The sequence below is a fragment of the Ovis canadensis genome, chromosome 2, assembly GCF_042477335.2.
Source record: "Ovis canadensis isolate MfBH-ARS-UI-01 breed Bighorn chromosome 2, ARS-UI_OviCan_v2, whole genome shotgun sequence".
Lineage (NCBI taxonomy): Eukaryota > Metazoa > Chordata > Mammalia > Artiodactyla > Bovidae > Ovis > Ovis canadensis.
In genome coordinates, this window is record NC_091246.1 from 38,162,204 (window position 1) to 38,188,624 (window position 26,421).

Genomic DNA, 26,421 nt, shown 5'->3' on the forward strand with positions numbered 1-26,421 from the left:
GCTTCAGCATCAGTCGCTCTAATAGAATGTTCAGGACTGATGCTAAAGCACCAACAAGGTACAGGGTTCTCATTTCTTCATATTCTCACTTGTTTCCATTTTGGATTACTAGGTACAGAGTGGTATATCTAACTGAATTTTCATTTTATTTCCCTCACGACTAATAAATATTAAAGCCTCATGTAAGGATTTTTGTAATTTTAAAAATGCATTGTAAAACAGGTTTATTGTAGAATTTTTTAGACCAGTATTTTGTTTTCCTTTCTGAACACTTGCCTGGCCAGATTAAAGACAGAACGCAAGAATGATAGGATGGGGAGAAGCTATCAATTAAGACTGTCAGTATGAGAAGAAACCTGAATGTTTGGGAAATAGGCACTTCACACCAAGTTTCAGTCTCCTCTTTTTGACTCAAGTGTTGTAAGGGGAAGTTAGGTTGTAGAGTACATGTCCATGTTAGAACTGTTTAAGGCTCCTGATTACGAGAGATACAGAATCAGTAGAACAAGCAAAAACCCACATTCCACTTTAGTGTTTGCAAAAATTTTTAAGACCCCCATCCCATTTGTTGCTCATTACTCATCCCTCCACTTTCACTCCACACCCTTGTTTAGTATTAAACATCCAACTATGGTTAAATAGTACTTTTTTGGTGTTATTCACTTTAGTTAAATGAAACTAGTAATCTTAACTAGTGAAAAGCCAATGCTTTAACCTGGGAAAAAAAAGCCTGTGGTGACACACACACTGGACATGCTTTGTAATCAGTATATTAAAGAGACATTCATACATTTCAAGAATTGCTTAAATTCTGATACCAGATTTAAGCTTGTGAACATATGACTTTAAACATACAATTAAAGCTATTCATCATAATTTGCTATACTACCAACATTAAATTACAGTTACTCTGGAGCGTAAGTTAAATGGTTTAAGCCTGTAACATACCTACAAAAACACCTTCCTATCTCATACATGCAAATTACTTCTCCATGTAAAGGTCTCATCACTCTAAGTTTCCCTGCTCCAGAAGTCACTACTCTAAGGCTTACTGTGGTCCAAAGTGGGGGGGGCGCAGCAAAAAAAGTAACCAGGACCAATAGCTATATATATTAATAAAAGATGGCACAGCAGAAGAAGGGAATGCAATTCTACAAGTGCAAGCCCTCAAGAAGCAGCAAGTTATGATAAACCCCTTCTTTACAAAGGTATCATTTCTATCACTGATACCACAGGCTAAATTAAGTTATACAGCATGCCATCTTCAAGTTAACAGTTGAGGCAATAGAATAAATGCAGAAGCATCACAATGAATCCCACTTACTACAACTATACAGACCAACACTTCTCCACATTAATTTGTCTGACTGCCAGTTAAACACAGTTTTAATTTCATAGCTTAACAATTAAGGGTCATACACTGAAGTCAATACATATACCTGGCATTTCAGTCTAAGCTATTCCATGTACATAGCTGAAATCAATCACAAAGTATGGCCTAACAAGTGCTAGGGGAAATTTTTTAAAGTCGTTTTTACAAGTGTTAAACTTATCTTGCACACTGAAGTCATCATACATACAGGGCAAAGTCAGAGCTTTTATATTCGAGTTTATTCTTCATTTAACTTTTAAACACTACTATAGTTGAATATTAAAACAAAAGCAAGTAGTGAGCATATTATGATTATAGTCCTTCACTCAATCACTACTGCAAATAAAACACCAGCAGTGAGTGTTATTCACAGGCCCTACTAAGAGGTCTGACACTGAACACCACCCCGAGGATGATGTTCATCATCCTCATATGCTTCTCCATTGTAATGGCGCCGTCTTTCCTGATTTGGATCAAAGTCCACTAATTCTACCTGGTCCATTTCATCAGTCTCTTCTACTTCCTTCCTCTCAGGCAGAAGTTTTTCCAGCAAAGAGAGTTTATCAGGAGAGAGAAAGCCATTCTCAGGAAAGTTTACCTATAAAATGAAATTTATACCATTTAAAGGAAAGTTTAAATGATTTCTCCCTCCTTAGACAAATTACCACTGACCCATTTTCCCCAGAAAACACACTTGTAATCACACAATTATTTGGTAAATTAGCCAATCCCAGGTTAGTTAGAACAAATGGTCTAAGACGACATATATCATCTAGTATTCTGAACCAGAATTCAAGGTAAAGTCTTTAAAAAAAATCCTACTAAATAGTAACTGCACTGTAATGATCACTTCTATTCAGCAAATACATTTTAACAGAACCCAGCCTAAAACACATTCTAACCCTTTTTAATGGATATTTAAAGAAAGCTATTCTTAATCAGAAAGCAATTTTTAAAATGTTAAATTTGTGGGTCTGAGGTGACTCAATTTAAGGTTAAGGGAAATGGTTGGATTGCTTTAAGAACCAGAGCATTACAATATTTTGTCAGAAATCCACACTAGCTAACATGCTTCTGTTGTAAGCCTTTCATTAGTAAAATACCCACTTGCCATGCATCCCCTTCCCCGCCACAGTGATGCAAACAAACCAACTTGATACAAAGAATGTTCAACATGACAGGAGTAATATTAGATCTAGACAAAGGAGAATATAAATTTGGCACTTCTAGCAATTCAAAAACTTATAAAATTTTAATAAGCTAGTCATTCTCATATTTCTGAAGTACTTTCTAAGCTTACCTTAAATTCAATGATTAGGCGACCCTTTTCATATGGCCTACGGTAAATTGGCATGCCTTCATTTAGCACACACTTGATATCTCCATGCTTGACAATCTGACCTAAAAACATTAAAGCCAAACTCCTTAAATACAATCACATTTTTATGAGGTAGAGAAAATAAAGAGAGGAACATCCTAGCTCACTGATTAGGAATACATTTATGTGAAACAATCCTGGTTTCTATAAATTTGATTTATAGATTTTTTAGGGGCTCACAAGAGAGTCAAGAATGCACAATTTCAGCTCAGCTCAAGGATGGTTATGTTCTGAGCAATACTGAAATGCCACTTTCCTCTATGCCTGTACTAGCTACTAGCAATGAACACCAGATGACCCAGAGAGATGTTATGGGGAGGGAGGTGGGAGGGGGGTTCATGTTTGGGAACGCATGTAAGAATTAAAGATATTAAAATTTAAAAAATAAAAAATAAAAATAAAAAAAAAAAGAAAGAAAGAAACACTTATCTAGTTACCATACCTGGATGAGAAGTGATGACTATGGTTCGGTTGTCAAGAGTAGATATTGGCTTCTGGAAGCCACACAATGCCTCAACCAGCTGTATGTCCATACACATGAAAAGGTCTTCTCCTCGTCTGTACAATGGAAACATGGCATATGCTTAGGGCTTTCAAACCACCAATGATTCCAAGTACCCAAATAGGCAATTCTGTTCTTAGAAACAAATGGTATATTTCAAAAGATGCCCTTTCTTCTTCATTTTTAAAATGAGCTGAGAACAGGGAACAGCAAATACATGTAACCTGCCAGCAGAGCTTCCTGGACAAGCTTCAGAATCCCTCCACACATTCTAGGCAGTGGAACACATCTCAGACTGGGTCCTGGATAAGTCAGGGTCTATGAAAAGGGGACATGGCCAATTTCAAGGGAACAGTAAGATCTTCTTTACTAATGTACATGAATTAACACAGTGCCTGGCACATTGTGAACTCAACCTTTTATAACAGTACACTTCCTCCTCGTGCTTGCTTTCTTTTCCAGTTCATATTAGTAATATATTTTCATCACACAGATCACTCTCCAGAAATAGAGGATTCACCTCAAATGATAGCATCAAAATTCTGAGCTTGACAGCATTTCCCATTACTGTTGAGACACTATTAATTCAAAACCTGTTCTTTCAAGATGTCACTCCCAACAGTTACTGTAGTCCTATTCCAGTCAAATGTTGCAACCAAGCTTATCACAAACTCAGGAAATGAAGAAACTGGTGAGAACTTTAAGGCACATATTTCAAAATTAGTTTTGAAAAAAAATTAAAAAATCCTGGGAGCTAAATTTTGTCATGGGATGCGTTCCTAATCCACCTACTTATACAACACATCTTCTAATTGAAGAATATCCTTCAAAAACCAGATCAGGCAACAATTTATGTAAATTTAGACACAAAAACAATCTAATTCTTTGAAACATTAATGATTTAACAATCATTTATAAAAGACATACATAGCCTCATTCTTCTGCTATACTTTTCTAGGTTATTTCCAAAACAGTGTTCTAAACCTAATGAAAAGCTCATTCAAATTGGGAAAAAAAAAAAATCCCAAATAGGCAAGATGTCAGTTTGAGTATTTTATAAATTTTTACCGAGTAAAAACAGCATGGTCCTTCTGATCTAGAACAATGATAATATCTCCTGGCTCCAGTCCTGGTTCTTGGTCTCCTTCACCATGGAATGTTATCTTCTGGCCATCTTTCATGCCTAGAAACAAAAAGCTAATTTTACATCTTAACATCTAACTAAGGTCAGAGTCTCTACTAAGAAACACAAATGCATGTTTGTGTGTAAGTCTCTGTGGATGCTCAAGTTGTAGAGAATTTACCAGAAATGCACACATGCTTAGACCAATCCAACTTCTTACTAAAGAAAGTGATCATAATGGAGAACACAAATTCTAGAGGCAAACAAATCAAGCCTCAAATCTCAGAGCTGCTATTTATTACTAGGCAGGATTACCCTGGGGAAGCAAGTTACATAACCTTCCTAAGCATCAGCTTTCCCACAGAGACCTACCTCTCCATCACAGCTCTTGTGAGGACTAAAGAAAAAGGTCTATGTTGGTGCCAATCAGTGACTGGCAAACGTAACCATAAATGCTTTACTATTTCAATTTCATTATTTTAAAAAACACTTAGTCAAATTATTTCTACTAAATGTAGTAAGCATAAGTCAGACTTTCTTCCCTTTATTGTATTAGAAGTAATATGAAATTGAAAAAATTTTTAAATCCATACTATTTTCATTGAATGATTTTTAATTTTTTAAAAAAGGATAATTTTTAAAATCTTTTAGACACTTTCAGACCATGTGGTTAGTGTCTATAATAGTCAAGAATAGAAAAATTTTTCCAATAAGCAAACGTATCTTAAAGGTCAACATATTTACTGAGATTTCTTCCCTCTGGCTCAGTTAAGTTCAGTAAGAGCTTACTTAGCTAACTAACACCTTTACAAAGAACTCGTGTGTTTGCAGATCATTTACACTGCAGTAATAGCTCTGGATTTCCTGAAAGAAAGATCACTGAGGTCACCCAACAAGAGCAACTTGGTTTTAGTTTCTATCATGGAAAGTATTAAACGTATACTAAGTAGCCAACAGTAGAACAAATCCCTATATAACATCAATCTAGATCCATAATTACCAGTTCATGACTATTTCATGTATTACACACTTTTCCACCCACATTTCCTACATATACTTCAAGCAAAATCCAGACATACCAATTAACCCAAATACTTTAGTATGTACCTCTACAAAGAGATGGACTTACACCAAAATATCAGTATTATACACTGACCAAAATAAACAGGTCATTCATGAGGCAAATGGAGAAGGAAATGGCAACCCACTCCAGTATTCTTTGCCTGGAGAATCCCATGGACAAAGGAGACTGGTGGGCTGTCATCTGTGGAGTTACACAGAGTTGGACACAACTGAAGCAACTTAGCAGCAGCAGCAGCAGCAGCAGCAGCACGAGGCAAAGTAACTGTCTTGCTACACTAGTGAAGCAATTAAACGCAGATCTAAGTTTTACTGGTTGTTCCAACAAGGTTGAGATTACTGGCAGGGGCTTTCCTGGCAGTTCAGTGGTTAAGACTCTGCTCTTTCACTGCAGGGGGTGGAGGAACTCAGATCCCACATGTAGTGTGGCATGAGGTAGGGGCTGGGGGGGTATAGGCAAGTGTAGCATTCATAAATGGTTTCACTTAGTACTAAATGCCCTCCTGAGTACATATCATTGGTATCAAGAAGGGGGTTTTACCAGACAGGGAGACATTCAAACCCTACCAGACATGGACCAGTCAAGGAGAAAAAAATTAAGAGGAGTACTGAGTCGCATGGGAGACTACTATTGCAGGGGCATAAATTAATGTATATATTACATGTAATAATAGTTTCATTTAAAAATAGCCAAGTCTGAAGGATCCATCCATGTTGATTATTTCATACTAAGTACAGCACAATTTACTCTGGGGCTGTATACACGTTTCTAAATTTCTACAATGAGTATGTACTGCTATAATACATTTTAAAGGATTTTTAAATAAACTGACAAAATTAAGAAATAGGCAAAATAAAAAAAGTAAATCCTAAGAGTATTTAAAGAAAGTTTTAGGTTATTACCCAACAGGTAGAAACAGCTATGTTTATCTAATCTGCAGAAATCATTAGAAATATTCATAGTCTAAGTTCTTACAAATTAGTAAATCAAAAACACATCCATTCTTTACCCCAACAGTTCCTAAGAAACTATCCCCAATTATGATGGTTTTAAGCAATTACAAAATGTAGAATATAATTCATCAAAATAGAAAAGTGGCTTAGAACTCACCTTTGTCAATATGAACTTCTAGAATTTTCTTTTCTCGAACTATCTTCCTTCCGTTGCAGCTTTTACATCTATCTTTAGGACTGATCCGCTCCCCATGGCCCTGGCACTCCATGCACACAGACTGAATTTGCTGAACCATTCCAGGTCCTATCTGATGAATTCTTATTTGCATTCCAGTACCTCGGCAATTGGGACAGCATTCTACTGCTCCTTTCTTACCACCTCGGCCTAACAGTTTAAAAAGAATGTTTGAATTTAGTGTTGGATTAATGTTCTAGTGAGACAGTCCCTGAACACGCCACTTCATTAATATTTTCAAGGTCTGATGGAATGCTGCTTTAAAAAACTACAATTCAGGCTTTTTGATAAAATATTGCCACATCAGCTTTAGTTATCATTATAAACATCTTGACCGCTATTTTTCTCAATGAACTATTTCAGTATTTTGGATTTTAAACATACACTCCCAAAGCACAATTTCTAAGAGTACTTCAGCTGTGAAATGAGAACATTTCAGTTTCCTCTCATTAGAAAACACTCCATTTTCAACAAATAACTTGTATTTATTAAAAAAACAAAAACACCCTAAAAAGATCCACATCACAGCCAGTAATTTCAGTTGACTACCCCAAAAGAAAACATTACTAAGTATTAAGATTATGAAGCCACTGGAGTGCCTCAAGTTCTAGAGGGGATAGAAGTACTCATCTCTGAACAATGTTGAGTAGAAAGACACCAAATTATATCAATTCCACCCTGTATTCAAAACACAAAAATAAAAGTGCCGATAATTTGCTGTTATTTCTGAAAGACGTTCAGGTGGTTTTCATATTTGCACAACACAGTATCTGCCAGTTTTATATATCCAGAAAGGTTTCAGTTCCATTTTGAACTATGAATGTTAAGACATACCTTCACATTTGTCACAAATCACATTCTTTTGCAGAGCTAGTTTTCTTGTTGCACCATTATATAAATCTTCTAAAGTTACTGTAAGTTGATGCACAACGTTTTTACCTATAACAAAACATTCCTCATTTAAAATACTGCTCACAAATAGCCCTTGCAGCAAAGACCCAGCACAGCCAAAAATTAGTAAAATTTTAGAAAGCTGCATCCTGTATTCAATGCACTGTAAAAATGGTAAACGAAAATGAAAGATGAGCCTTACAGGTTCACATATGATCTAACTGTGGTGTAACTTCAAAAAAGGAAAATCAGGTGAGATTAAGTAACACATATGGATGTAGTTGTGGCCCTCTGTATTTATGGCAACCAAAAACATTAACTGCAAAAATCATACATTATTTGAATAGACACATTTCACAACAGTTTAACCCAGAACTATTTTTCTGTCCTAGTATATTCCTTGATTCATGTATTATATTGAGCGACATGACCAATTAAATCATCCAAAAACTCTTCAGCACACTAAAGTTCCAAAAACTAATCAAGTTTGGCCAGGCAAGCTGATATATTTATTCAGTCTCCAAAGAGTATCAATTCCTACTTCTTCCTGAAGTAGGAACAGCACATTTACTGCTGAGCTGACTGTTTAAAGGCTAGATTTCTCTTTCTTTACCCCAGTGCTTTCCAAAAGAACTTTCCGCATTAAGGGAGAAGTTTTATACCCTGTGCTAGCCAATACAATAGCCAGTAGTCACACATGGTTACTAAGCATGTAAATATGGCTACTACAAACTAAGTAAGTGAATTTTTTTCTTTGAAGAAATCTAAATTTTATGTTGCCAGGAGCTACAAAGGAATGGCATATCTCATCTGGAAATGGGAAGTGGAAGATGGAGATTATGCAAGAACAGAGGCTACCGAAATGTAGTGACCTGTCAATAGTTAATAAGTTCCTAGCTAGTGATTCTTTCACAATGACTTTATCCACCAGGAAATACTATCTTTGGCTTACGTTAAAGATCTTGAACTACCTCCACAATATGTATAATGAACATTTTGTTTCCAATCAAAAGTAAAGTACCATTAACTATAACCTTCTGCTCCTGGACCCACCTTTTGTTTCTGTATCCCAAATTCCACATAATTGGTTCTGCCATGCTAAAAGCTGCCCTTCTTACTTCAGCGCTTTATAGACTTTACAGTACAGGGAAGGAATAAAACTTATGAAATTTAAGCAAATTTTTTTCTATATCATACTACCTTTCACCAATTTAAGACATGTAGTAGTTCGCCAATTGAGTTTGATTGGAAATTGTTTAAATGTCTTAAAAAAATAGTAAAACATACCCCTTTTAAGAAAATCTGAATAAAAATGTCCAGTTGTGAGACTTCTCTGGTTGTCCAGAGGCCAAGATTCCATGCTCCCAATGCAGTGGGCCTGGGTTTGATCACTGATCAGCAAAACTAGATCCTACAAGCCACAACTAAAAAGATCCTGCATGCTACAACTAACACCTTGTGTAGCATTAAAAACACACACAATTCCCAGTCTTTCGGAATCCAAAAACACTCAAAGAAGAAATTTAATAGCCTGCCCATTCCTTCTAGAATGGGCTCTACCCATTAGTTTGTATAAACCACAGTGGGAACAGAGTAAGATGAACTCTGACCAGAACACTGTACTCCTATGAACAGTATTTCTACAGTCCAGAAATCACATGTTAAAGGCACATATTTTGATGCAATAAAACTGAAGATTAGACAGACAGCAGGCCATTTGGAGGCAATGAACTTGTGTTCCAGTGAAGACTGATGGCATGGCTATATATGACCTTGATAAAAACTTAGAATTCTGATAGGTAATTTACTTTCGACAGAATAAAGCCACTGCACTTCCCACTAGGTTTGAGGATCACATAAAATCTGTGAAAAAGGTTTTGAAAATTATGTTCTTATACTTCATGAAGCCGTATATACTCCCAACAACTTTAGATACATTTTTTAGTACTTGACTGGCTTAGCTATTTTTAGTTTCATCAAAATTCATTTAAAAAACTATTACCATAAGTTAGTGTACATTATACTAACAAGTAAACAAGCGTTTAATAGTTGAATTCTCAAGAATCTGCTTCGACTAAAAGGGCTAACTTTAGTTTGTTACATATAGATTAGATTATTCTTACCTCTCCTCTCTCTCTGCATCCTGCCTCCTCCTCCGAAAAACATATCAAAGATGTCCATGGGGGAGCCAAAACCACCACCTGCTCCACCTTCTTTAATTGCCTGTTCTCCTCCTTTGTCATATAATTCCCTTTTCTTTGCATCAGAGAGCACTTCGTAAGCTTGAGAAATCTGTTTAAACTGTTTGAAAAAAAGGGGATAAATTTCACTCAAAAAGGACAGCCACTGTATTAAACATAATTTCACGTTGTAATTGAAATATTATACACCTGACAAGAAGGATTCAACTATGTTATGGGTGTACTACTTGCCTTCTCGCCTTCATTTGGATTCTTATCAGGGTGGTACTTCAAGGCCAGTTTCCTGTAAGCCTTTTTCAATTCTTCTTGGGTGGCATTGGGTTTGACCCCCAAAACATCATAGTAAGTGGTTTCTTTCACCATTTTCTACAGCCTAAAACAAGAAAGGTCAACTTTAACCGACTTTCAACTCATAATTTTAATTAATAAAAATCAAGAGTTCAAGCAAAGAAATCTGTTCTTCGACAAATCTGGTAAGACCACCACCTTAAGTTTCACAGAGAAAGTAACAATTCCTCTGGTAACTCACCCGTAAATCCTAACAGACTAAATATAACCTAATAATTACCAGGGAATAATTAAAAAACCTCCTGTAGCGCTGGTTTCCACCTGGAAGGGTCCATACTAACGCGACTACTATTTGGATTGTTTCCCTTCCCAAGTAGCGACAAAGGGCAGTACAGAAAAGGGGTATTAACAGGTTCAGTCCACTATTATTCTCTTTGGTAAACCTGATAAATCATACATTTCCAAGATAAAACACTTTGGCACAAGGCGGGGAGTAGTGTTTTACGAAACTGATAAAGAACACTAGCTCCCCTCCCCGCTCAGTCTCTTTCTCAATCACAGGAGAGTAGCTCCTGTTTTGACCGAACCCCTCTCGCCCCCACAAGCCAGCATAGTTTACATGTTGTTAGGTTTTCCCTTGCGTTCAGGGCCGACCGTTACGGTTTCCTTCCTTTCCCCTTCCCGGATGGAAGGGGTGGGAGAAACCCAGCACTCAACAAAGAGGAGGAGGCGAGACCAGAGAAACGAAAGCCGCAGCCTCCGCCCGGCTCCTCCCGCAGCCCCTCGCCCCATGGGTCCTTTCGCGCGTGCGCGCAGGGTCGCCCCCCCGACTCCCCCCGCCCCCCCGACTCCCCCCACCCCTCCAGCGAGCGCCCGCAGAGGAAAAGCCGGAGGCGGCAGATCCTGGGAAACCTCAAGGAGGGGTGGAAAAAGCTTCAGGAAAGGTCTTGGGCCCACTCGCTGCGCGCCGGCAAGGGTTGCCGGGGCACCCCCCAGCCCTCCAGAAGGGGATTCGAGGATACAGGAACCGACAACCCTCCCGCCCACGCGGAGCCAACCGCCTCCCGACCGCGGCTCCATCCAGCCTCCCGGCGCCGCCTGGGGCGCCAGACTTGGTACGAGGGGACGCGCGAGAGCTGAAACTCACCGGTGAGCGGGCCGATGCCGGTGTGGGGGAGCGGGAAGGAGCGCGTTGCTGTGCGCAGCTCGGGCAGCCGCCGCTCCTCCGCCTTTCACCGAGCGTTCTGGAAAGTTCCGGCCGGTGCGCCGCAGCAGTCTCCTTTTGTAGCCGAGCCCAGGCGCGTCACCCGCCGGAAGTCCCGCCCCTCCCGCCTATGCCACCGCCCCGCGGTTACCTGGGCAACGGCGCGGGGGGAGCTCGGGCTGGGAGGAGTTGTGCGGAAGGGCTTTGTGGGGATGGGCCCAAGCCTGGGTTCGCAACGCTCGTGGAACTTTCTGGATCCCCTTCTTCCAGCTAGTGGGCCCGCGGGAGCCGGGATTGCCCGGGAGCGCTGCGATTCTGGGTCAGCTCCGGATTCCCAGATCAGTGGGCCCCTCGCTTCTGGCTAGAGCGCGCAACACTTGGGGACAGGGCCCAGGGCAGGGGCCGTATGCTGCAATGGAACCTCTCAGAACAAAGCCCTGCTGTTCCGCCTCCCCGCCTGCGCCTCATTCGTCTCTTTCTTCGCCTCAAACCGGCTTAGTTTCTTAGCCCTGAGGTTCTGGGAAACCGCCGGCACGAAATGCTAAGCAGGACGGGCTTGGGTCCCCGAGCAATCAGACGCGCAGTCCATGGCCTCGTAATTCGCGAAACTGCGAAGTTGGAAGAGCTCTTGGTGCGAGTCTAGACCCCTGTATACACTTTATTTTCATATATAGGGGTATATTTTCAACGTTGGGCTCAGGCAGCACTAAATGAGGAAACGTTTGCAATAACTATGGTACAAGCCTTGGGCCTTGGAGTTTCTGGCCTGTCGTTCCTCCGGTTTGGTTAGCCCAGGACACAGTAACACAAAAGAATGACTAGCAAATAGCATCAATTATATGACGTAACATGTTCAGTGCTACCAGTCTGTGAATTTGGAACTATAGCCTGAAATGAGTCCTGGGGCTTTCTAGTCTTGAGCGCGGGACACAGTGGAAATTGGGCTCTGTGTGCTTCAACAGCAAACACGGGATAACCTGGCACCGAGGAAGACGGAGATGCAAAGTTGAAAAAGCCCGCTTCATGTCGTTTTAGATGTTAGCAGGGAGACATGCAAATCAGCGAACTGTAGGGGAACCCCAAGATAGAGGTCAGCATGGGAGAGGTCTGATGGGACAGAGGAGCTGTGGGTAAGTCTCAGTTGAGTTGTGAAGAAAGGAGTGTTCCCAGCAAGGACACAGTGCAAAGGGAAGGCTGAGGTTAAGATGTGAAAGAGTATGATATTTTTAGGACATTGCAGACGCTTGAATATAGACAAGAGTTGAGAGCTGGAGTGACGGGAGGTGAGGCTTCAGAAAATGAAAGGGAAGTCACTCAGTTGTGTCCGACTCTTTGTGACTGCATGGATTGTAGCCTACCAGGCTCCTCCATCCATGGAATTTTCCAGGCAAGTGTACTGGAGTGGGTTGCCATTTCCTTCTCCAGGGGATCTTCCCGACCCAGGGATTGAACCTGGGTCTCCCGCATTGCGGGCAGACGCTTTACCATCTGAGCCACCAGGGAAGCCCCAGAGGGGCTTCAGAGGTAGTTGACAAACACCCACTGGTGTATGTTTCTGAACTAAAGATTTTAAACTATCCTGGAGGCATTCCTCCATACTTAACACTTGAAATTGTAGCTTTCTGCATTTTCCGAAATGCACTTTTTCACCTGTCTGTGCTTGTGCTAAGGCTGACAAACACCTAACATTTCTATTCTCAGATGTTACCTTCTTCTCTATCACCTTATGTATAAAGGGTTTTGTTTCTTTAAGCATCCATTACTAAAAGTGTAGTATTGCCAGGAAATGAGCTGCTGCTGCTGCTAAATCGTGTCAGTCGTGTCCGACTCTGTGCAACCCCATAGACGGCAGCCCACCAGGCTCCGCCGTCCCTCGGATTCTCCAGACAAGAACACTGGAGTGGGTTGCCATTTCCTTCTCCAGTGCATGAAAGTGAAAAGTGAAAGTGAAGTCGCTTAGTCAAGTCCGACTCTTCGAGACCCTGTGGACTGTAGCCTATCAGGCTCCTCTGTCCATGGGATTTTCCAGGCAAGAGTACTGGAGTGGGGTGCCATTGCCTTCTCCGAGGAAGTGAGCTACAACTTGATAATATGAAAATCACTTAAGTCATTTACCCACCCCTCACAGATAACTGCCAATAAAAGAACAGTATTGAGGTGCTAAGTAGGAGGACTCTTGCCTTGTCCAGATAAGTATCCCGGCAGAGACGCCAACAGTTGTGAAAACATGAACAATTAATATTAATAGCAATAAACAATAAATATCGTGTGTTATGTGGGCTTTGAAGTCCTCCAGTTCCTAATTTAGTGTAATCTGTGTGTTTGGGAATCCAGCACGGGTTAACCAGATGAAACACCATCAGATGTTATATAGCAAATCACTTCAGCCAAATTTCCATGATCAGTGTTGCCATGGCTAGTGTTTCTTAAATGTTACCATGTTTAGTGTTTCTTTTTGCCTGAGACAACCAATTGAAATTCCCACAAGTTTTAGAAAGATGCCTGTGTACTCAGTCCGTTCATCTCTACCCCCTTGTGACCCTATGAACTGTAGCTGACCAGGCTCCTCTGTGCAAGGGATTCTCCAGGCAAGAATACTGATGTGGGTCGCCATGCCTTACTTCAGGGAATCTTCCTGACCCAGAGCTGACACGTGAGTCTCTTATGTCTCCTGCATTGGCAGGCGGGTTCTTTACCACTAGCACCACCTGGAAAGCCCCTTTAGAAAGATGAAAATTTGATAACTACAAACTTGAAGGTACCTTCTTGGGACTGAAACAGTAAGACTGAAATATGACACTGAAAATATTTTTAAAATCTGGTATGCTTAATTCATTTTCTTTCTGGTTGCTCTGCTGTGCTTAGTCATGTCCAACTCTTTGGGATCCCAGGGACTATAGGTCACTAGGGGATTCTCCAGGCAAGAATACTGGCATGGGTTGCCATGACCTCCTCCAGGGGATCTTTCCAGTCCACGGCCGGAACCCAAGTCTCCTGCGTTGCAGGCAGATTCTTTACCGTCTGAGCCAGCAGGGAAGTCCGAAAGTACTGGAGTGAGTAACTTATCCTTTCTCTAGGGGATCTTCCCAACCGAGGAATCGAACCAGGGTCTCCTGCATTGCAGGCGGATTCTTTACAGCTGAGCTACCAGAGAAGGCCCATGGAATATTATAAGTTAATTCTTTATTAAGAATAAAATAGAACTTTTTGGTTAAAAGAAAACTATTTGCTTGTATGTGTATAGATTATTTCAGAAAGATACCCCCAAACTAATAATATTGTTTCCTGTGGAGAGAGCTAGGTTCTGGAGAGAGGCGAATGAGAGAGGAAGACATTTCACAGTATACCTGTTTATACTTTTGGAGTATTTAACCCATTTGACTGTAGTACTTAATTAAAAAATAAAGCTTAAAAAAGTATAAAATTTCTTCCTCCCAATTCAAGCTTTGAACTAGTATCTTGTCCTTCCAGAAGCAGTTAGGTGATTCTTATTTGCCTTAAAAAACATCATTACAAGGAATTTCCTAGAAATAGGATCATACATGCTGCTTGCAATTTGCCCCTTTCATTTAATTTATTGCCATTGATCGAGGCAGGACAAATAAGTCTAGCTTGTTATTTTTGACGAGTGTATAATGTCTAGTACGCAAGCACTTTAACCATTCTGCTGCTGATGAGCATGTTGACAGTTTACACTGTGTTGCAGAGAAATTCTCAAATACAGCTTTGGGCACTTTTGCAAGTATTTCTGTAAGACACCTGGAGCTGAAATTGCTGTGTGAACGTGAATGCAGATTTAAATCGAATAAATAACTTTCCACATCAGTTTGTGCCTGTCAGTAATGGCCAGTGTGGGGAGTTCTATCTTTTTTTTTTGTCTCACCTAAGTTTAAAGATTAAAAAGTGATATCTGTTGTTTTAATTTGAGTTTCTTGAATAGTGTGATTGGCATTGTTCAAATGTTTACTGACTCGTCTGTCATGTGTCTATTCTTGCCATTTGACTGTTTTTCTGTGGTGTCCCTCCACTGTTTTTAACGATATATGATAGCACTTTTATATTAAGGATAATAGTGTTAATGTGTCATATCTGGCAGATATTTTCTCTTGTGTTTTGTAGCTTTCAACTTAGTACCTATATATACTTTGACCATGTAAAGTTTTTAATTCTTTTTGCCATGCCATGCAGCTTGCAGGATCGTAGTTCCCCAACCAGGGATTGAGCCTAGGCCCCATGCAGTAAAAGAGTGAAGTCCTAACCACTAGACCGCCAGGAAATTTCTTGAAGCTTTTAACTTTTATGTAGGTAATAAGTTTCAATTCTTTCTTTTTGCCTTCTCATTTCTTTTCTCTCTGCTGCCCCCCCCACCCACCGCAATATTTCTCCTTCATTTGCTATGTTTAAAAGCTGTCACTAGTCCAACCTTGTAAATATGTTCTCCCGGGTTTTCTTCTGGTACTTTCATGTTTTCATTTTTCGCATTTAAATCTTTATTCCATCTGGAAGTTCTTTTGATATAAGGACTGAGGATTATTTGTAATTTCTTTGTTTTTCTCCAAATGGTGAACTGGTTTGTCTATTTTAATATTCAATTTCTCTTAATTCATATGAAATGCCATTTTTATCATGTAGTAAATTTCCTTAAAATACATTTTAGTGTCTGGTAGGCCTTTCCTTCTTTTTTTACAATTTTCCTGGCATTTTTTAGTATTTTTCTTCTTCTATATGAGCTTAGGAATATTTCTGGTAGATTCCCCTAACATCCCAGTGTGATTTTGATTGTGATTACAGTGCTTTTATGTATCAGTCAGTTTGGGAAGAATTAACTTGTTCATAATGTTGAATCTTCCTCTCTGTAAACAAGTTATCTTGCTGTGTCTTCTGCATTGTTGGTAGGTGGATTCTTTACCACTGAGCCACCAGGCAAGCCCAAGTTATAGTTTGATTTGCATTTATTAATAATTAGTGATGTTAAACATCTTTTCATGTGTCTACTGGGCATTTATATGTTGTCTTCTTTGGAGAAATGCCTAGTAACATCTTCTGCCCATTTTTCAATTGGGTTGTTTGTTGTTGTTGAGTTGTTTGGGCTATTTATTTATTTTGAGATTAACGCCTTGTCAGTCACATCATTCACAAATATTTTTTCCCATTCTGTAGGTCTTTTTTTTTTTTTAATGGTTTTCTTTTCTGTGTAAAAATTTGGAAATTTGGTTAGGTCCCATTTGTTTGTTTTTATTTCTATAGCTTTGGGAGACTACCCTAAGAAAATATTTGTGTGGTATATGTCAGAGAATGTTATGCTCTCTTCTAGGAGTTTTATGGTACCATTCTTATGTTTAAGTCTTTAAGTCATTTTTGAGTTTATTTTGTGCATGGTGTGAAAGTGTTGTACCTTCATTGATTTGTACACAGCTGTCCAACTTTCCCAGCACCACTTGTTTAAGAGACTCTCTTTTTCCTCTTTTATATTTATTTTTGCCTCCTTTGTTGAAGATTAATTGACTGTAGGTGTGTGGACTTATTTCTGGGCTCTTTATTCTGTTCCAGTGATCCGTATGTCTGTTTTTATACCAATACCACACTGTTTTGATTGCTGTATACTTGAAAAAGAAAACAGGTCCTGATCATTTCTTCTTAAAGGTGCTTTTTGTTGCTATCACAAATGAGTTGTATGAGCTTTTGGTCTCCTTTCTTACCATTATAATTTATTTCAGTAGTGTGCTCTGTAACTCTCACCAGATCACAGGTATCCATGGAGATAGCTGGAAATAACTGGAGGCATGGTAGGAGCCAGTTTCATAAGGGCTTGAGAATTACACTAGAATTTTTTCTTGAAAGCTCTTGAGAGATACTGGAAGAGTTTAGGGATAGGGTGATATAACATCTAACAGCTGATTTTTCAGGGGGAGTGCCTGTGAGGCACTGTGCTAAACTCTCTATAAATATTGTCATATTTTAGTCACAGCAGCTTTGTTTTACAAATGACTTGATCATATTTACATTTTAGAACAACCATTTAGATGTTAATTTGGAAGATGGATTCATAGGAAGCTTTTATGATGAGAGATTAGATTAAAATTGGTAAGGCTGGAACTTCCCTGGTGGTCTAGTAGTTAGGACTCCGTGCTTCTAATGCTGGGGGCACACGTTCGATCCCTGGTTGGGAAAATAGGGTCCTACAAGTTGTGCAGTGTGGGGGGAAAAAAAGTAAGGCCTAAGGCCTATATAGTAGAAATGGAGTGGGAGGGAAATATAAATATAAAGATAGAATCTGTAGGTCATGGTTACAGGATGCTAAGTTGATGGAGAAGGAGTCATGGCTGACTTCCAGCTTTCTGTCCTGAGCAGGAGGATGCTTGGGGACGCCCTTTCTGAGACGGGGAGACCTAAAAGACGAGAAAGAGGAGACTGTGATGGGGTCAGAGTTGGAGGGGAGGAAAGATGAGGGGAGTTTTGGGTGTGTTGAATTACTGCTATACTTTTTTTCTTTAAAAAGGAAAGAAAAATTTTATTAGAAAACACAAAATGGAAAGTAAATTCTAGCTAAAATGCAATTTTAAATGCTTGTATGAATTAAATTAAATTTCTTACAATGCTTAGGTTTCAACTGACTGTGAAGCCTAGTGGGGTTGGAAATTTTTTTTTTTTTTTTTGAGTGTCACCGATTTGTTCTGGTTTTCCTCTTTATCTCTAGGACTACACATGATCTTGGTCTTCTTTATGAGCTATTTTCCCTTCCAACCCCCAGGCCCCTAGTTGTTAGTTTGTAAATAAACTTTTAATTTTGAAACTGTTTTACATTTATAGAAATGTTGCAAGGATAGTACAGAGAGTTCCTATATACCTAACACCCAATGTTCCCTATTGTTAATTAAAATGGTACAGTTGTCACAACTAATGATCTAAAATTGTTCAGTTCAGTTCAGTCGCTCAGTCATGTCCGACTCTTTGCGACCCCATGAATTGCAGCACACCAGGCCTCCCTGTCCATTACCAACTTCCGGAGTTCACCCTGACTCATGTGCATCGAGTCGGTGATGCCATCCAGCCGTCTCATCCTCTATCATCCCCTTCTCCTCCTGCCCCCAATCCCTCCCAGCATCAGAGTCTTTTCCAATGAGTCAACTCTTCGCATGAGGTGGCCAAAGTACTGGAGCTTCAGCTTCAGCATCATTCCCTTCAAAGAACACCAGGGCTGATCTCCTTCAGAATGGGCTGGTTGGATCTCCTTGCAGTCCAAGGGACTCTCAAGAGTCTTCTCCAACACCACAGTTCAAAAGCAGCAATTCTTTGGTGCTCAGCTTTCTTCACAGTCCAACTCTCACATCCATACATGGCCACTGGAAAAACCATAGCCTTGACTAGATGGACCTTTGTTGGCAAAGTAGTGTCTCTGCTTTTCAATATGCTGTCTAGGTTGGTCATAACTTTCCTTCCAAGGAGTAAGCGTCTTTTAATTTCATGGCTGCGGTCAACATCTGCAGTGATTTTGGAGCACCAAAAAATAAAGTGTGACACTGTTTCCACTGTTTCCCCATCTATTTCCCATGAAGTGATGGGACCAGATGCCATGATCTTCGTTTTCTGAATGTTGAGCTTTAAGCCAACTTTTTCACTCTCCTTTTTCACTTTCATCAAGAGGCTTTTTAGTTCTTCACTTTCTGCCATAAGGGTGGTGTCATCTGCATATCTGAGGTTATTAATATTTCTTCCGGCAATCTTGATTCCAGCTTGTGCTTCTTCCAGCCCAGTGTTTCTCATGATGTACTCTGCATATAAGTTAAATAAGCAGGGTGACGATATACAGCCTTGACGTACTCCTTTTCCTATTTGGAACCAGTCTGTTGTTCCATGTCCAGTTCTGACTGTTGCTTCCTGACCTGCGTATAGGTTTCTCAAGAGGCAGGTCAGGTGGTCTGGTATGCCCATCTCTTTCAGAATTTTCCACAGTTTATTGTGATCCACACAGTCAAAGGCTTTGGCATAGTCAATAAAGCAGAAATAGATGTTTTTTTGGAACTCTCTTGCTTTTCCCATGATCCAGCAGATGTTGGCAATTTGATCTCTGGTTCCTTTGTCTTTCCTAAAACCAGCTTGAACATCTGGAAGTAAGTCGCCTCAGTCATGGCCAATTCTGTGATCCTACGTACTGTAACCAGCCAGGCTCCTCTGTCCATGAGATTCTCCAGGCAAGAATAATAGAGTGGGTTGCTATTCCCTCCTATAGAGGATCTTCCTGACCCAGGGATGGAACTCAAATCTCTTACGTCTCGGGTGTTGGCAGTTAGGTTCTTTACCACTAAAGTCAACTGGGAAGCTCCCTAGTTCCCTGACCAGGAATAAAACCTGGGCCCCCAGGTTCACTCCCTGATTGGGGAACTAAAATACTGCAAGCCACCATGCATGGTTGGTAAAAAATAATTGAGAATTTCAGGATAGTGACAGCAGAGCGTTAAACCAAGCATGAGGCCCTTCTGAGCATGAGACCCTGTGTGATAGCATATCACACAGCATGTAACTGGGCCTGTGTAGAAGTGGTAAGTAAAGAGGGCCAATATTAAAGCAGTGGAAGTGGGATTGGAGACTGGAGAGCTGTAATGCAAGATACTAAAGAGGTAAGCCTAAGGAATTGATTGATGATTAGATGTGGCAGGTGAGTGGGTGGATAAAACATGGAATGTTAAGTTTCAGATGGGATAATGCTATTCTCTGAGGGAAATCAGAGAACCAGGTTAGCTTTGAGGGGAACATTAGTTCAGTTTTAAACATAGTAACATTTAATATACAAGTATCTATAGAAAAAGAACAGGAGAATACAGTTGGAACTGATAGTACTTACTTATCTCTGATGTTGAGGACCAGGTAGGAGGTGGTGGTTGGTTGGGGCTGTTAGCCTTTTAAAGAAAGAATCCATGCGTTTCTTGTATAATTAAGAAATAATATTTTTATTCATGAAAATCAAGTCACAAAGTATTATTGTGTTTGTAAGAGAAATGGGTTGAATCTGAGAGCAAAAATTTATAAAAGTTTGTAGTAAAAGAAAGGCATTTATGGTAGAAATAGATTTGTATCCACATGTTTTCTGTTTCTAGTGATACACAAAATTCAAAATAGGCCCTTAGTGTCCTGTTCTGTAATTTATTCACTTAGCACTTACAGTCTATGGGTTGCTCTACAGGGTGTATAATTTATTTATTTATTTATTTTTAGGGTGTATAATTTAAAAAATTTACATTAAATTTTACTCTTATGTTGTATCTCTGTGTGATCTTGGGAAAATTACCAAGCTTCTCTGAGTATAGTTTCCTTATTGGTAAAATGGAGATGAAACTAACTTTACTGGGAATGTGAGAATTAAATAGGACTATAAGAAAAAGTTCTTTGTAAACTCTAAAATTTGTAAATTCATACAATGTAGCTCTGCACCCTTCTTAGTGAGCCTCCTATCTCCTTTCCAGTTTCATCTCCCACAGCCTTTCTTCTCAAACTAGTTTTCTTACCACTTCCTGAACATGCCTTGGCACCTCACCCCCCTCAAGGCTTTGTTTAAATATCACCTTCTCAATGAGGTCTTGTGGCTCAAACAGTAAAGCGTCTGCCTACAATGCAGGAGACCCGGTTCAATCCCTGGGTTGGGAAATCCCCTGGAGAAAGAAATGGCAACCCACCCCAGTATTCTTGCCTGGAAAATCCCATGGACAAAGGAGCCCAGTAGGCTACAGTCCATGGGGTCTCAAAGAGTCGGAGACAACTGAGCCACTTCACTTCACTTCACTTCACTTCTCAATGAGGTCTACAATGTGTACCTTATTCAAAACCGCAGTCTGCTCTTCCTCTTTAGCTCTTCATCCTCAATCCCACTTTTACTCTCTTCACACTCATAACAGATTCCTTACCTATTATCTCTTCCTCCTCTACCCACTTCCCAATAGAAATGAGATTTCATTTGGGTAGAGATCTTTGTTTGTTTTATGATGTATCCCAGGCTTCCCTGGTGGCTTAGATGATAAAGAATCTGCCTCCAGTGTGGGAGACCCAGGTTCGATTCCTGGGTTGGGAAGATCCCTTGGAGAAGAGAATGGCTACCCACTCCAGTATTCTTGCCGGATAATTCCATGGACAGAGGGGCCTGGCAGTCTATAGCCCATGGGGTCACAAAGAGTCGTGATGTGACTGAGCGACTAAGCACAGCCCAGTAGCAATTGACTATCACTTTACTTTTTTCAGGCATGTGGAACGTTGCCTGGTACAGATTAGGCACTTAATACATATTTATTGAATGAATGAATACATGAATATGCATTGTGCCAGACTTTAAGCCAGGCACCAGGTAGATGTGAGAAAGCAAAAATGGTTCCTGCCCTCGTCGAATGTACAGCCTAGCACTATAGTGGTTTTTCTGCCTGTCTGGGCTGCCCTCCTGCAGGAAATGTCAGAGTGACTAATTGCTGAGTTCAGAGCAGGCTTTCATCTCAGCAGTAAGCATTTTTCAGATAATTTTGCTTTTAAGTTTTTTTTTTCCTTTTTTAAAAAATTCTAATGGGAAGAGGAGGGAAAAATAGAAATGTCTTCTCTTTGTGTTAGTTGCTCAGTCATGTCTGACTCTCTGATCCCATGGATCAGAAGCCCACCAGGCTTCTCTGTCCATGGGATTTCCCAGGCAAGAATGCTGGAGTGAGTAGCCATTTCTTTCTCCAGGGGATAGTCCCAACCTAGGGATCGAACCTGAGTCTCCTGCATTGCAGGCAGATTATTTACCATTAGTCATTCTAAATTAAAAGGCAACAATTTCCCCCAATGCAAGGCAGAATAGTATCCCCTTTAAAGCACCATGCCTTATAGAAAGAGGCCTTATAGTTGAAAGAGGTCATGGAGTAGAGCTGGGTTACTTTTTTGTTCTTTTTTTTTTCAACCTGAATAAAAAAGGTGGTTGTAATTTTTCATGCTATTGAAGAATGAAAAGATATGCAGTAAACATGTTTATTGGGGCTCCCCAAATAGCTAAGTGGTAAAGAATCTGCCTGCTAATGCAGGAGCTGCAGGAGACCCAGGTTTGATTCCTGGGTTGGGAAGATTCCCTGGAGGAGGAAATGACAGTCCACTCCAGTCTTCTTGCCTGGGAAATCTCATGAACAGAGGAGGCTGGTGGGCTAAAGTCTATGGGCTTGCGAAGAGTCGAACAAGACTGAGCATGCATGCACAAACATGTTTATTGCTGTCTTTTTTTAAATTACAAAACGCTTCATCTATGAGATCCTGACCTGTTTCCTAAGGTCAGTTGGTCAATATGAATTTTTATATTGCTAAAAATCTCTTTTTAAGAGAAGAGGGAAGAAAGAGCTCAAATTGAGTGTATTTGAAAATAATCTGCTGATCCAACACACTTAAAACAATATGCCAGCAACTATTCTGTCTCTCACCCTTTTCTCATTCGGGCTTCCCTGGTGGCTCTGATAGTAAAGCATCTGCCTTCAATGTGGGAGACCCAGGTTCGATCCCTGGGTCAGGAAGATCCTCTGGAGAAGGAAATGGCAACCCAGTCCAGTACCCTTGCCTGGAAAATCCCATGGGAGGAGGAGCCTGGTAGGTTACAGTCTTCTCATTCAGGTAACCACAATCTAGGAAAAGTCCAATGCTGGGTGTCTACCTACAAGATGGAATAAAGAATTAAGGAAGAACGCTACTGCACAGGTATGCAACTGAAATAAATGATTTTTAATATCCCTTCCAAATGGAGACTATTGACTTTGATAATTTAAATTCTTAAAGCCTGGTTATCCTCATTTATTTGAATAATCCAGTTGATAACATTTTGTGTATATATGTCTCCTAGATAACTATTTTTAATTCTTCACCTTACTTTGCTATAAAATGTCTTCTAACTTGAGTTTGATATTTCATCTTAATTTCTTTGTCTGCAAGTAAATTTTGTTATAAGCATTATAAGCATGAATTATTTTTCCCATGATCTTTTTGTCAGAAAAAAATTGATTAGAGGAAACTCTTGCGGAAGTAGCCTTGATCTCTTGTGAACAATTTCTATGGTGCCCCATAAACCGATGATATGATATGATGTAGAAATTTACTGTGCAAGATTTTTAGTGTTATCTTGTACTAGGTAACAACTTAAATTTTGTTTAACAATTGTCACATTGTGAATAAATTCTACAATATCCTCAACAAACCAGAGAGCAATACAAAAGAGAAACTCCGGAAATGACCCCTCTGCAAAGTCGTCTTTAATGCTGTTGATGATTTATAAGCTCTCATGTTTGTCAGTATCACCTTGTAGACACGACTCTATCATAGCAATTACATAAATGTGTATAATGTATTATAAATATTGATGTCAATGTCTTCTTTTAGAAAGGGTTCATAGCCAATTCCAAGGATACTAGAAAAACCTCCAGAAAAAAAATTGCACGTGCGCGCACACACACACACACACAATACATGATGCTGTAAATTAAAAGTTCAAAAAAAAAGTGCAGAGAATGAATAAATAAAAACATGGTTTTCAGGAAGAGTGAAGAAATAAAAATAAGACAAAATAGAGCCAGGGACAAAGCTAAAAATACAGATAGGAATGACCTTCACATTTGCTACAGCTGGGCCATGAATTTGTCTCTAAGCTGAGAGCCTCCTTGGTTCCACAATTCATGGTGTCCATAGATAAAAAACAAACCCGTTACTCTGGAGGAGTAAAACTTCCCAGAATTGAGGTCAGATTTGGCTGTCTCCCAGGGATGCTCAAGAAGAGAACATTGTGTTGGGTGAGGAGCAGTGTCCATGACAGCATCCCTGAGAGGGTGTCTAGTTCAGAAGGGTGTCTCTTACAGCCTGATGGCAACACACCAAAAAGTGATTCAGTGAGTTAAAGCGGTGGGCTAAAGTTTCTGAGGTGGAGCATTCTCAGTGATCATCCACCTAGTACAGTTACTAGCATATAGCAGGTATCAAAAAGTATTTGTTGAGTGAATGTCAAGTACAGAAGATGAAGCTCAAAGACTCCCTCTAAAAGGCCCCACTAATTACCAAGACTTAAAATCTTGCTCCCCAACTCTGCACTCCTTTTGTAGCTATCAAGCAATGTAGTCATGAAATATTTCTTCTACTGTTGGGGTAAATTGCCATTTCAGTTTGGCTGGAGCATTTATGTGTGGGTGTACACACTTACTGGTGGTGATAGTGATAGTTTTGGGGTAAGAAAGTACTGTACTCATCAAACTGGGAGGTCAGATTGCTGACGACCATCACATCGTTCCTGGCTTAGATCCAGATTCCCACATCCAGGCTGTTCTTCAGAGAAGAGGCAGGGCTGGTGATGGTACTGCAGTGGGCCTTTGTCATTGGTCTCTGTGCTGAGCATGAGGAAGACCCAGTAACAAGTCACAGATGCACTGGAATTAAAAGGGACTCAAAAAAAAAAAAAGGGACTCAGTGGTGAGCTAGTAGCTCCTGAATCAGGGTTTCCTATAGTCCTGTAGGGTGACTGGGATTGAATTAAGCTCCCAGGTTGGGGTTCAGTCTTTTAGCTGGTAGAGTTAGAGGCTTAGGGTAGGGCCTTGTATAAGGGTCTTTCTTCCTGGTGTATGTCACCATCTCTTGTTCCTGAATGTCATCTTCTTGTCATTGATGTTGTAAAGGTGTTTTAGGGCAGAAATGTGGTCCCTGTGTGCAACTTTCCACCTGTATAATCACAATGGTGTCTTCATCATGGTGAAGATATTCTCATTTTCTGGTGTGTAACCTTACCTTATTCTTGCTTCAATAGCAATGGCACTGCTAGACCTAGAACAGGAAACTGGGAGAGAGAGCAAAGTGGCAAAGAATATGGAAATTGACTCCCTGGGTTTGAATCCTGGCCCTGCAACAAGCAAGTTACTTATTATTCTTGTTCCTCAGTTTTCTAATCTGTAAAAAGGGACAATAATAGTACCTGGCTCATAGGGTTATTGTGAGGACTAAATTAGTTGATACCTGTAAATTGTTTAGAACACTGTCTGTATGTAAATATTATATAATAATGTTTGCTAATAATAAAATAAGTAATACTGTTGTATTTGAACAGAAGAACTAGCATAGCTAGTATATCAGCATAATATTGATTTATTAAAATATTGATTGAGTTCCTACTATGTGCTAGGGTCTTTTCTAGGTCCTTGAAACAATGTTGACCATAATAGACATAATCCCTTTCCTCATAGAACTTATAGATGAATGGGAGTACAGACATTAAACTAACAATTACAGCAGTGTAATTGTGCACTGGCCTCTCTCTTATTAGGGAAGTTGTCCCTTGACCCAAGTTTCAGGCATTTTAGTCCTAAGAATTCCAGTATACATTAGGAACAGTGCCTCTTTTGTTTTTATTTTTATAAAGTACATGTTCTAGTTTTCTAATGAAATATGACAAAATGCCCTCCACCCCCCACCAAACTGGTGGCTTAAAATAGAAACAGTAAAAAAAAAAAAAGAAACAGTCACTTATTTGCTCAAAGCTCTGCATTTAAACCAAGGTTTATCAGAGATAGCTTGTGTTTGTTCTGTGTGGTGACTACTAAGATTGCTCAACTAGGGCTGCAGGGTTCATCTAAGCTAGATCACTCACATGCTGTCTGCTGGCTGGGAGCTTAGCTGGGTCTGTTCATCAGGACCTCTATGCTCCTTCATGTCATCTCTCCACATGGCTAAGTTGGGCTTCTCACAGCTTGGCAGCTGAGTTCTGAAGAGGAGCAACCCGTAAGGATAAGCCACAATGTGCAAACACTTATTAAGGCTCTGCTCACATTCTACTTCTTAATGTCCCATCAGCTAAAGCTAGTCCCACATCCAAGTCCAAAGTCAGTGTAGGAGGGACCTATACAAGGGCAAGGATTCTGAGACATAAGAATCAATAGAGTTCAGTTCAGTTCAGTTGCTCAGTCGTGTCTGACTCTGTGACCCCATGAACCGCAACACGCCAGGCCTCCCTGTCCATCACCAACTCCTGGATTCCACCCAAACGCATGTCCATAGAGTCGATGAACTGCCATAGAGACAAAGGCTATATCTCTTATTTTCTAAAAAAATTATTTGTCCTTTTATTCCTCCTCAACCACATATGCTATACATATCTCATGCTCACATATCATGCATATACATATCATGCTCACATATCTGTGAGATCTCCCCTATTTGGAGAGTGGTT

General features: G+C 40.0%; 1 protein-coding gene and 1 long non-coding RNA gene across 4 annotated transcripts; one reads left to right on the top strand and one right to left on the bottom strand.

The window, feature by feature from the left end:
- Positions 1–207: 207 nt before the first annotated feature.
- DNAJA1 (DnaJ heat shock protein family (Hsp40) member A1) lies at positions 208–12,652 on the bottom strand. Of its 3 annotated transcripts, none has more exons than XM_069575910.1 (9): positions 11,172–12,652; positions 9,968–10,109; positions 9,659–9,836; positions 7,479–7,583; positions 6,567–6,794; positions 4,321–4,435; positions 3,193–3,308; positions 2,673–2,773; positions 208–1,970 (listed from the first exon to the last, which is right to left on the bottom strand). In XM_069575910.1, exons 2-9 carry the CDS (start codon positions 10,097–10,099, stop codon positions 1,752–1,754), a joined length of 1,194 nt encoding a protein of 397 aa, XP_069432011.1. In that variant the 5' UTR covers positions 10,100–10,109; positions 11,172–12,652; the 3' UTR covers positions 208–1,751. The 3 variants fall into 3 exon arrangements, with proteins under 3 accessions (XP_069432011.1, XP_069432012.1, XP_069432013.1); XM_069575911.1 differs by having other exon boundaries at positions 9,968–10,128; positions 11,172–11,280; XM_069575912.1 differs by lacking the exon at positions 11,172–12,652 and adding an exon at positions 10,644–10,801.
- Positions 11,443–23,572, top strand: LOC138433371 (uncharacterized). Its single transcript, XR_011254286.1, has 2 exons — positions 11,443–12,358; positions 22,689–23,572. It is a non-coding gene; the product is annotated as an uncharacterized lncRNA (long non-coding RNA).
- The last annotated feature ends 2,849 nt before the right edge of the window (positions 23,573–26,421 follow it).

Excerpts from the sequence above, each read along its gene's own strand:
- DNAJA1 (XM_069575910.1), bottom strand. The coding sequence starts at position 10,099 with ATGGTGAAAGAAACCACTTACTATGATGTTTTGGGGGTCAAACCCAAT. Across the intron at positions 7,584-9,658 it reads GATGCAGAGAGAGAGGAGAG|GTAAAAACGTTGTGCATCAA; the intron begins GTAAGAATAATC and ends GTTTTGTTATAG. Across the intron at positions 4,436-6,566 it reads AGAAGTTCATATTGACAAAG|GCATGAAAGATGGCCAGAAG; the intron begins GTGAGTTCTAAG and ends TTTTGTTTCTAG.